This window comes from Parus major, unplaced genomic scaffold, assembly GCF_001522545.3.
Source record: "Parus major isolate Abel unplaced genomic scaffold, Parus_major1.1 Scaffold299, whole genome shotgun sequence".
In the NCBI taxonomy this organism is placed as follows: Eukaryota; Metazoa; Chordata; class Aves; order Passeriformes; family Paridae; genus Parus; species Parus major.
The window spans coordinates 99,488-110,734 of record NW_015379272.1 but is presented as its reverse complement, the minus strand read 5'-3'; the positions used below and the strand labels follow the sequence as shown (position 1 = coordinate 110,734).

The window sequence follows — 11,247 nt, the reverse complement described above, 5'->3', positions numbered from 1 at the left end:
AAAAAAAAAATCAAGCCAAAATTAAAAAATATATATATATAGCTCTGGCCTTCGAGTGGAGGTGGCGGCGGTGCCGGGCTGGGTTAGTGCTGGAGGTGCCGAGGCCGCCGGCTCCGGCGCCTCCCGGCGCTGGCCGCGGGCTCAGAAGCCGTTGCCGCTGATGTTGATGGACTGCAGGTCGGCCACCTGCATGACGTTGATGCCGCTGCTGGCCAGGCGGGCGATGCCCTCGGGGCAGATGGCCTCCATGGCCACCATGTTGGTGGCGATGAGCGCCGAGGGCGTGGCGCCGCCGTTGCCCTCGCCCGAGGCCGCCGTGTCCATGGGGACAGCCGAGACGTTCATGGCCACGTTGGTGGCGCCTCCCTTCTTGTTCTGGTGGGTCTTGATGTGCTTGGAGAGGTGGTCGCTGCGCATGAAGCGTTTGGGGCACTCCGGGCAGGCGAACTTCTTCTCTCCTGGGGGAGAGGGACAGGGGCGTGAGGGACAGTGGGAACGGGGCGAGATGGGGAGCTGAGCCTGGGGGAAAAGGTTGGGATTTGGGAAGAGGTTCCTGCCCTTGAGGGGGGTCAAAGACATCAAGGCCAATGCTTGAACACGCTGGAGTTTTGGGAAAAGTTGGGATCTTGGGAAAAGGTGCCTCCCCCTGACAATGCCCGGGCTCTGGAGAGGCTCTCAGCCCAGCACGGGGATCCCTGCGGCTGCCCCGAGCAGCACCGGGCGGCCCAAGGAACTCCCAGGATTTCCTGGGCGGCCCCAGCCCTACCTGTGTGCGTGCGCTTGTGCCGCTGCAGCTCGTCGGAGCGGGTGAAGCGCTTCCCGCACAGCACCCAGGTGCAGATGAAGGGCCTCTCCCCCGTGTGCCACCGCAGGTGCGCCCGCAGGTGCGAGGTCTTCCCGTACACCTTCCCGCAGCCTGGCACGTGGCAGATGTGCTGCTTTTTTTTCCCTGGATCCCCAGAGCTCCTGCAAGAAGGGAAGGGTTAAAGCCGAGGGAATCCCAGCAGCCTGGGGGGTGTGGATGCGCTGGACTGGGATTGGTCGGCCCTGTGGGACTGATGGGTTTGGGGTGAGGTTTGTGTCCTGACCCTGGGTCACAGCAGCCCCATGGGGCGCTCCAGGCACGGGGGGGAACCAGGGCTGGAAAGCTGGGAAAGGACCTGGGGGTGCCCAGGTGGCCACGTGGATGTGGCACTTGGGGACAGGGGTGGCATTGCCAGAGCTGGGGGAACAGCTGGACCTGATGATCCGAGGGACCCTTTCCAACCCAAACAACTCCACAAAACGAGGCACTTTGAGACCTGTGGGCAGCAGCCTCACCTGCCCTCTCCTTCCTTGCAGTAGGGACAGGTGCAGGCTTCCCTCCGTGTTTTCCGGCCCTGCTGGGGCTGGGGGTCGGGGCTGGTCTCCCCCTCCTCCACGGTCGCGCTCTCGTCCCCCAGCCCGTCCCCGCTGCCGCTGTGCAGCCCCAGCTGGGCCCCGTGCTCACCTGCAAGAGAACACGGCAGCTTACGGCAGCTGCTCACCTGGAAAGGACAGGAGCTGTCTCTGCTGGACGGAGCTGTCAATCCCACCCTTCTCCTTCGGCTCTCCTGACACTCCCCAGCCTCCCAACCTCCCCCATTTTGGTCTGGGTCTTCCATTTATCTCCAGGAGAGAGGGAAGAGCTGCAGCTCTCCCAAGAAACAGCCCCCTGCCAACTACTGCAACTGTGTCAGCAGAATTCCAGCACAATTCCAGCCCAGGGTAAAGAGAGCAGGCTGGAAGAGCAGCATCCTCCAGTGACACCACATTATCCCCATTACAGAGCTGGATAAAGACACAGAAAGCTGGGAAATCCTCAGGAGCTGCTGTTGGAGGCAGCCCCTGCCTCTGCCCAGGAGCAATTCCCACCTCCCAAGGGCCAGGGAAGCACAGGGACAGCTCCCAGATGAACAGAAACCACCCTGAGGGGGTTGGTGGGGTTGAAGCCTTTTCCTGCTCACCTCCAGTTCATCCCTCTCATCCCTTCCCCAGTCCCATTCCCACCCTCCTGGCTGCAGTGTCCCCGTGGCAGAGCTGGAGCAGGCCTGGGGGTGGCAGGGGCTGAGCAATCCCTTCTCATCTGCCACCAGCAGGTCCTGACAGCTGAGAGAAGGCAGGAGCAGACTGGGAGGTTTGCTGCCCCCGAATCCACAGGGATCCAGACTCCCTGGGAAAAGGCAGTGCTGGCCTGGCGAGGACACCCAGAGCTCCAAGCACTCCCCAGGAGCAGAGCCCGATCCTGGCACAGTGGGGGACAGGGCAGGAGCAGCCAGGATGTCACCGTGGCTGTCACCTGGCACATAACCCAGATATCCCGAGGATGCTCCTCTCACCCAGCCTGGCACCGGCCCCGGGGCTCTGCCCCTCACCCTGGAGCGCAGCAATGCTGCCCCAGCCAGGCCTGGAGAGGGAAGCTGTCACCGCCAAGGGTGACACCATCTGCAGCCCGGCCCTCGGGGCCACATTCCCGAGCTCCCTGCGAAGTCCAGGATTTCAGGAGCTTCCCTGTCCCTCCCTGCAGCTCCCGTGACGTGTCTGCAGTCACAGCCTCGCACGGGGCGGGGGGGCCTGGAGCGGTTTTTAAGCTTCCTAAGCCAGCGCAGGCAGCTTTGTGCTGCAGCCACGGATTAGAGATTTCCCCGGATGGGAAGAGCTGCTGGGGGAAAAAAAAAAACAAAAAATAGCGGGGAAAAAAGGGGAAAAAGGGGAGGGAAAAAAAAAAAAAAGCCAGGAGAAAACACAAGTTCTCTCCCCAAAAATACACCAGGGAGGGGGAGAATCCAGCCAGGATGCCTTGGAATGGCTTCGATCCTCCAAGAGGCAAAAGCCTGTGCAGAGTTTTCCGGCCTTTTGGTATGGGGGGAACAAACCCAAATCCTGCTGCTGGAAGTCTGTGGCCACCTCTCAGCGAGGTATAAATCCAGGGCAGCAGCTCCTGGACCTGCAGGGATCATCCCACCCCAAGCAGTAGCTCTGAAATCTCTGGGATACAACAGGTTCAGGGGAAAAGTGGGCAAGGAGGAGAATTCACGTTTGTTATCCCTGCTAAGACTAAAGCTTCCCTGGAAGCTCCACACTCGGGTCAGCAAAGCCCTGGAAAAATACATGATTAATAGAGCAGGAGGAGGTTTGATCCTTGGAAGAAGCCTGGGGAGAAAGAGGGATTTGGGAAGGCAGGAGAGGGGAGCTGGCCCTGGCCCTGCTCCACCAGCGACCTCTGAGAGCCCCCAGGAATGGAGCAGTTTCTGGTGTCCCACTAAAAAACCCCAAAGCCTGGAATCTTGGCTTTGGAATTCTCTGCAGACAAGGTGCTCCTTGTGCAGGAAAAAGCTGGGGTTTGTTTGCTTTATTTAGCAAACGACCAGGAGGTGAGAAATGCCCGGTGGGGAGGAGAGAGGAGCTCTCACACCCGCCCTGGCCAACCTCAGGCAGGGGAACAGACCCCGTGTTCATTTTTAGGGGAAGAGATTGAAATAAAACCCAAAACCAACAAACCGGGGCTGATTGTGCAAACTCTGTAGCTCTGGCAGCTCTGCCTGGGCAGAGGCAGCAGAGGGTGAGGGGGGAGAGCTGGCACCAGGCACGAGGAAGTTTTCAGGTGAAAAGAAAGAAAAGCAAAACCTGGGGACATGCAGCCCCAAACTCTCAGGGTGTGCTCCTGAAAATACCTCCAAAATCCACATTTTCTAGCTCACAGCTTGAGTTCTCCCCATTTCCTGCCCAGTTTTTGGGGTCACTGCCCTGCCCGGAACAAACCCCAGCTGCCCAGACACACCAAAGAGCAGCACAAAGAGACAAAGTGGCTTTGGAAGGACGTCCCCTTGGTTTTTTCCCCATCTGATTCCCTCCCTGATTTGCAAAATGAGTTAATCTGTACCAGGAGCTCATCCATGCAAATGAGCCAAGCTCTGGCTCAGCAATTCCTTGGAGATCAGGGTGGTGGAGAAGGAACCAGGGGATGGAGCAGGCTGGAAGTCTGCAGCCCAGTGAGTAACTGGGCTTTAATTTGGACTCTGATGACTCCAGCAGCCACTCCTTGGGCAGCTCCTGTAATTGCTGGAGGTTTGTGTGTGTCAGGATGAGTGACGGAGAGGGGATAAATTGTGATGGAATGAGTGAGGTGGTCTGTAAAAGGGGACAGAGCTGAGGCAGGGAATCACTTCAGCATCCACTTTGCCAGATCCCTGAATGCCCCAGGATTTGCCAAGTGCCTCTGTCATGCTGCAGACTGACAGACAGAGCCCCTTTGCCCTTTAAATTCCCGTCTGAATTGTCACAAAACTGGGATGTAGCCTCTGGTCCTGCCTTGCCTTTGCTGGGGTGGAAGCACCCAGAGCACCTCACCCTGCAGCACAGGCAGGTCCCACCAAAGCACCCCCAACACCTGGGCAGAAATCCCTGTGTGAGGGCTGTGGAAGGAAGGAAACTCCTGGATGAGACAGGGAAGGGCAGCTCCCAAGGTGGGGAGCCCCAGTAGGCATCTCCCAAACCTCTGTGTGCCTCTTGCTCACCACAATCAAGGGTGGATGCTTTCCCGAGACACAAATCCCATTTTTAGTCTCGAGGAGGAACTGATGCCTGTATCACCCCCAGGATCTAACCCAGGCGTCCTGGGATGGGCTGGAGGGGCTGAGGAGCCGCCGGGACACTGCCTGCTGTGGTGGGAGCCACGCGGAAACTCCCCCAGAGCTGGGAGCCAGGACGCGTCTCCTGTGTGGGGTGATAAGGACGGGGCTCCAGCAGGGCTGGGGCTGGCCCAGATAAAAGGGAGAGGCAGATCAGGGCCTGGCAGACGGGTCTGGAGCCAGGACCTCTCCCGGGAGGAGTCACGGGGTGGGTGCCGCGCACCCGACCCGTCCGACCGGCACGGCTGCCAACCCTTCCCAGCCCCACTGAGCCTGGCCCGGAGCAGCAGCAGGGAGAGGAAAACGGGGAGGAGCAGGGCTGCCCCATGGAGTCCAGGACCCACAGGGTGAACCCACGGGGACTTTGTGTGGGGCACAACCTCACCCGGCCAAAACTGCGACAACACTGCTCAGCGACAATACTGCTCCCTCTCCTCCCAAGCGAACCCTGGGGATTCCTGTCAGGCTCCCAGAGAACAGCACGGACCAGGTCGGCCGAGGAATCCAGAGGGAACGTAAAGTCCAGCCTGGCTGGGATTTAGAGCAGGAAGTTTCACAATATGCTGGTTTGTGCCGTGATGTCACGGGTGCGGCGAGACAAACAAGGCTGCGCGTCACGGGCGGATCCTGCCGGGGCTCGATTCCCCTTCTCCCCTCCCCGCCACACTCGATGCCATGTGGATGCCTCATCCAGGCCCTGCTACAAAGCTGCCCTTAAAAACCAGCAAACAGGACACAATCAGGGCTTTGTGCCGCTGGCCCAACGCTGGGAAGAGCCCTGGAAGGCCCAAGGGGGAGCCGGGAACCGAGAGGGGTTTGCCAAGGGCTCCAGCACCCACCAGGGCTTCTCCTTTCAGGACAGCCCTGAACCCACTGCTCAATTCCCCCACATCCTCCATCCAAGGAGCTGGAGCCGCCCAGAAAATCCCAATCCCACCCAACAGCTCCATCCAGCCCTGGAATCAAACATCCCAAAATGAGGGATATCCCCTGAGTGCCCCCAAAACAAGGGGGGTTAATTCCAGTGCTGACCTGCCTGGTGGTCACCAGCACATTCCTTGGCCAGGTAAGGCTGGGACAGGGGCAGGGATGTGGGGACAGCAGGGCTTGGACAGGGACATGAGGACAGAGCCACTATAAGGCCACTGAGCTCCGAACAGTCCCTTTCCTCCTCCTCCCTATGACAAAAGAGGAAGAGAAACACTGACGTGACAAAATCCCTGCGTCACCCCCCTCAGACAGGATGTCCCCTCCCTGGGGCTGAGGTGACTCTGAGGTGGCTCTTGGACCCCACAGAGGTGTCACAGCCCCCAGGTGAGCCACAGACCCCATCCCTCACCACACAGGTCCCCGGTGCCTGCCCATGTGGGCAGCGCTGGAAGCTGCCCCGGGGGGGTTTTGGGGTGCTGCCAGCTGAGGAAATCCCCCCTTCCTGGCTCTGCGGGGCCCTGGTGGTCACAGACCTGCCCCTGCCCCTGCTCCTTGCCAGCCCAGTCAGGCAGGGGCAACAAACAGCCTTCGAGCCACCCTGTTAACATAGAGAGCTGGGCTCTGCGTCACACCCAGCAGCAAAAAAATCTGAGTTTTAAAGACCTTTTCAGGTGTTGTTTTCTCCCTGAGGGACCTTTCCCCTGCCAAAAAAACTGGAGAAAACCTCATTGGCAATAGACCCGAAGGGCTGGGAGCCACAGCCCCCCTTCCCCGGGGTTCAGGAAGGGACACAGAAGCCCCAGGAGGCTGAGCTGAGCTCTGGAAGGGGCAGGACACGCAGTGCTGCCAGCCCAGGCGGCAGCTGGGGCCACCAAACCCCTGGCTGGGCACCTCCTCCTTCCCCACCAGCCCGGAACACGCAGCAGGATCCAAGGAAAACCAGCTACAGTCCCCTCCCCAGCAAGGGTTCATTTTCCATCTGCCTCCCCCCATAGGCAGAGGAGCTTTCCCTGCTCCAAAAATCCCTCCCAACTCCTTGTCTGGAGCAGAAAGTTCCAGCACACGTGGAGGCTTGGAAAATGTTCAGGGATTTGGGACGTGTTGGGAACAAACCCCTCCCTCAAACTCCCACTGGAGAGCTCGGATCTGGAAGGACGCAGGTCTGGAAGGGCTCAGCCCCCTGGAGAAGGGCTGGTGGTGGCTGGGGGGACAAAGGGACGCATTGCCACGTCTGAGGGACACGGCTTGGAGTCAAATCCTGCCGCTGGCCTGGTGCCAGAAAGCTCTGTCCTGGCCACAGCTTTCCCCATTTCATCCCGGGAGCCTCCCGGACCAACCCACGGAGCTGGGGATCCCCAAAAAAAACGCTTTGAACCCTGCTCTGCTTTTTCTTTCCAAATGTCCCGTGTCACAGCGACAGCGTCATGTCCTTGGGGCTGGGGACCGAGCCAGGAGGCCCCGCTGCTGCCGCCGCCGCTCGCGGGGAATTCTTCACCGCGGATCGAGGGCTGAGAGCTGCTGAGCTAAAAAAGAGAGGAGGAGGAGGAGAAGGAGGAGGAGGAGGCGGCGGCTCCGCAGCGTGAGCGTGTTGGGTGGGTGGTCTCTAGAACGTTCCTCCCTGTTCCACCTCCGAGGGCAGAGCCAGGCACGAATACAGGAACTGGGGCTCGCCCATGCCTTTCTCCAGCGCCTTCAAAACAAGGAAGGAGCCCGGGAGCGCACAAGGAAGGAGCCCCAGCCTCGGCAGGAGCTGCCCCAGGCACACCCCGCGGGTCCAAGAGGCCACGCGTGTCCCCCCGGCTTGTGGGAGCCCCCGCGGGTCCCTGCGCTCCGCGAAATCCAAGGATCAGGCTAATCCCGAGGCTAAAGTGACCCGTGGCTTGCCTGCGAGCCAAGCTGCTGTAGCAACAGCCCAAAATAATGCTGCAAAACAAGCCTGGGGGAGCAGCCGCCGCCTCTCGCGAGAGGGAAGCACGGGCTGGATTGAGCAACATTTTCTGCTGCCTCTCAACTGTGACTAAATCCAGCAACAGCCCCTTTTAGCCACAGCCAGAACACAAAAAAAACCCCAAAAAAAACCCAACAAGGAAAGCAGTGGAAAAGCAAGTGGAGAGCGTTCCCAGAATCGATCCCTTCCGCGGCGGAAGCTGAGCGGGCTCCAGCTCAGTTCCCACGTTCCCGCTCTTCCCAGGCTGCGGGAGCCGGCGGGATGGATCCCTGGGGATCTGAGCAGGGTGTCCTGTGCCCACGGGACCGTCTGGACCACGCTGAGGTCACGCTGTCCCGCGCCAGCACCCAGACACTTAATGAGCCCTTTCTTCCGCCCCTGTGAGGAAATTCCCCGCGGCTGCGTGACTGTGTTTGTTTTCATGGGGTTTTCAGCTAATCCCTGTGTTTTATGGCCATGACTCTTTGCAGGCGCAGCCAAGGAGCTGAGTTGGACTCGGGTCCTCACCCCAGCCCTGACCCGGGACTCCTGGGTGGCCACCAGGGCTGGACAGTGGCACAAAACCAGATGTCCCCCTTCTTCTCCACTTCCCCCCCGCAGCCACCTCCTCTCTTTCTTTCCAAGACTTAAACTCCCCAAAAAGACCTCTAGTGTATTCTGGTGATCAACACACTCCGTGCCAGGTCCAGCACAAGCCCCACCCCACTCGCCAACACCATTTGGCACCAACCACGCCCAGCCCAGCCCAGCTCCGGCCCCGCGGGGTCCCAGCGTTTCTCCTTCCCGTGCCAGGCTGCCAAAGGGACCCGAGCACTCACCGGGGGCGTTGGCGATGGCCAGGGGCAGCCCCTGCAGCTGGTGCACCTGGATCCCGGACGCTCCCAAGGCACTGAGGTTAATAGTCTGGAGGCCCGGCACGGAGGAGAGCTGGGCGGCGTTGACGGTGACGGTGCCGCTGGGCAGGGAGGCGATGGGGGTCAGCGTGGTGCTGGTGCTGCCCGTCTGGCCCAGTGACACTCCCTGCATGGGGGCCAGCGTGATTGTCTGCGCCTGGGGGTTCTGCACCTGCAGGTTCTGCAGCTGGATGGTCTGCCAGCTCACCTGCCCGTTGGGACCCACCGTGGGCGTGCGGATGATGATGGGGCCAGAGTTGGGCACGGCTTGGAGCTGCAGGTTCTGCAAGGTGTCTTGGGAGATGGCTTGAGTGGCAAAGGTCTGGCCAGACAGAGGGGTGGTCTGGAGGGCTTGGATTGTCTGCCCTCCTTGGACCAGCTGTGGCTGGATCAGAATCTGCTGCTGCTGCTGCTGCTGCGACTGCTGACCCTGATCCCCCTCCTTCTGCTGCCCTGGCTGCAGGGCCACCCCGGACACCGGGGTCTGCAGAGAGTCCGAGCTGGGGACGCTGCTGGCCCTCTGGGGGGTCTGCGCCTGCACGTTGGTGCCCACCGTGGCGCTGGTGGAGAAATTCATGACGCCCACGTTACTGGTGGTGGTGGTGGTGGAGTAGCTGTTGGCATTGGTGAAGAAGGCGCCTGAGCTGGCCTGGGACGTGGCCGTGCTGCCCGAGCTGCTGGCAGCCCCCGAGGTGGCTGGCTGGGAGCTGCTGTCCGGCGAGCCCGAGCTGCTCAGGGTGCCCGTCTGGGACGTGGGGGCCAGGCTGGCAGCCACGCTGTTGACCGGCAGCAGGGTGATGTTGCCGTTCAGGGCCACGGGCACGTTGGCCACATACTGGGTCTGCCCAGAGAGGCTGTTGTTGGCCAGCCCCACGCCCTGGATGGGCACGGCCTGCTGCAGCAGGTTGGGCATGGCGATGAGATTGCTGCCGCCCGCGCGGCTCGTGATGATCTGCTGGTTGGAGCCGGGGATGATCTGCAGCTGCCCCGAGGCATCCTGCTGCACGTTCACCTGCGCCGGGGTGGTTGCAAACTGCAGCTGCTGCCCGTCGATGGTCTGGAACTGGGGAATCACCTGGTACTGGATGTTGGGGATGACACCCGGCAGGCCTGTGAGCACCTGCTGGTTCTGCAGGCCGGACGCCGAGGTGACCACATAGGGCCCGGTGCTGACTGGGCGGCTCTTGGAGGCATCACTGCCGTTGCTGCCATTGCTGCCCGGCTCCTTGGAGCCCGTGGGGGTGCTGGAGCCCGCCGAGATGATCTGCCAGCCGTTGGCCGACTGGGTGAGCTGGGCGGCGGCCGCGTTGAGGTCCAGCTCACCACTCCCGCCCTGCTGGCCCTGGGAGCTGTTGGAGTTCTCATTGGGAGACTCGATGCGGCTGCAGGTGGCTGCCAGCAGAGCCAGCGGGGATGGCTGTGACTCCTGGGGATGAGAGGAGGAGTTACCAGGGTGGAAGGCGGCCCGAGGGGCAGGACCGGAGTGGAAAAAAAACAAACGGGGAAACAACAACAAAAAAAAAACCCTTAAAAAAAGAAAATAGGGAGGAGCGTACTCGGAAAAGATAAACACTGCTTCCTGAACAAACCTACCCACAGCCGGAAAAATACAACTGCCAGGCACAGGGCTGTCAGGCGGGGACAGCCTGAACCCACAGGGAGGAAAGGGGAGGGAGCCTGCCTGGGAAAGCCAAGAGAGGAGAGAGCTCCTCCACCCCAAAGGCAGGGAATCCCCCTGAAGCACAACAAGCCCCCGGGAAGGAGGGTGGTTCCCGGGCTCCACAAGCTGGAGAGGGGCCAGCGGGGGCCGTGGTGTCACAGGGGAGCTGTGAGTTTCCGAGGAGAGCCGGGGAGGAGGGGAAGCCACGGGCGCTGCTTGGCAGCGCTCACCCTCCTCTTCCTGCCCGCGCTGAAACGCTCGCCTGGGCCCAGCAAACAGCTCGGCCCGGCCCTGGACTTTGCCACGACTTCCCCGGGGCCAGCAGGGCCGGGCGGGGGCCGATCCTCCCCCCACTCACCTGGGCCTCCCCTCCGCCGGCACTGCTTGTGCTGCTGGCGTCGCCTTCGCCCTTGTCGGGCTTCACAGCCGACATCTCCTCGGTGCTCTCTTGGTCTGCGCAGGAGGGAAGCGACAGCCCCGGTTAGGGACATTTCGGGGCAGGGCAGCGAATCGAGGCTCGGGAGGGCCAGGCAGGGCCCCGAAGGGACACGGCAGGCCGGCTCTGGGGGGACCATGTGCTCCTGGCGCAGCCGGGAAGGGGCTGCGAAGAGCAGGGAGCTGCCAAAGGGGAGCTGGCAGCGGGACGGGGAGGGGAGGACCCGGCCGCGCTCCAGGGCCCAGCTCCTCCCCACCAGCTCGGGACACTCCCTGGCCCCCGCCGGGGTCCTCCCCGGGCCTCCCCCTCGCCTTGCCCGCCGGCCGGGGCACACACCTCCCGCCGCGGCCCCGCGGACCCACCCCGGGATTCCCCCGGGTGGGTCCGGCCCGCGGGATCCCCGGCCCGGGGCTGCCCTCCCGCGACCCGCCCAGCGCGGGGGTCCCCGCTCCCACCAAATCCTTCCTTTCCCAGCGCTCAGGAGCCTCCTCGTCCTCCGCCGGCCACCGGGGCTGCGTCCCCCGGTCCTGCCCTCTACCTCAGCACCCCTCACCGGGGTCTGCACTGGGGAGGGGTCGCTGAACGCGCCCCGGCCGCTCACACCTTCCCACCGCTCTCCCGCACAGCCCCCCCGCCCTCGGCTCCCGCATCCGCCCCCGCAGGGCGCCTTGCCCGGGAATGGGGGAAAGCCCCCCGGTGCCTGCGCTCGCAGCCGCCCACCCCCACGACCT

General features: G+C 62.2%; 1 protein-coding gene across 1 annotated transcript; it reads right to left on the bottom strand.

Moving 5' to 3' along the window:
* Positions 1-10: 10 nt before the first annotated feature.
* SP1 (Sp1 transcription factor) lies at positions 11-11,161 on the bottom strand. The gene is made up of 6 exons (XM_015615940.3): positions 10,972-11,161; positions 10,439-10,533; positions 8,346-9,846; positions 1,321-1,489; positions 767-966; positions 11-458 (listed from the first exon to the last, which is right to left on the bottom strand). Exons 2-6 carry the CDS (start codon positions 10,511-10,513, stop codon positions 142-144), a joined length of 2,262 nt encoding a protein of 753 aa, XP_015471426.1. The 5' UTR covers positions 10,514-10,533; positions 10,972-11,161; the 3' UTR covers positions 11-141.
* Positions 11,162-11,247: the final 86 nt, after the last annotated feature.

Bases quoted from the DNA above. Each gene is read 5' to 3' on its own strand.
- SP1 (XM_015615940.3), bottom strand. From the start codon at position 10,513: ATGTCGGCTGTGAAGCCCGACAAGGGCGAAGGCGACGCCAGCAGCACA. The intron at 9,847-10,438 runs GTGAGTGGGGGG...TCTCATCCCCAG, and splicing joins CCGGCGGAGGGGAGGCCCAG to GAGTCACAGCCATCCCCGCT. The intron at 967-1,320 runs GTGAGGCTGCTG...CCCTTCTTGCAG, and splicing joins TGCAAGGAAGGAGAGGGCAG to GAGCTCTGGGGATCCAGGGA.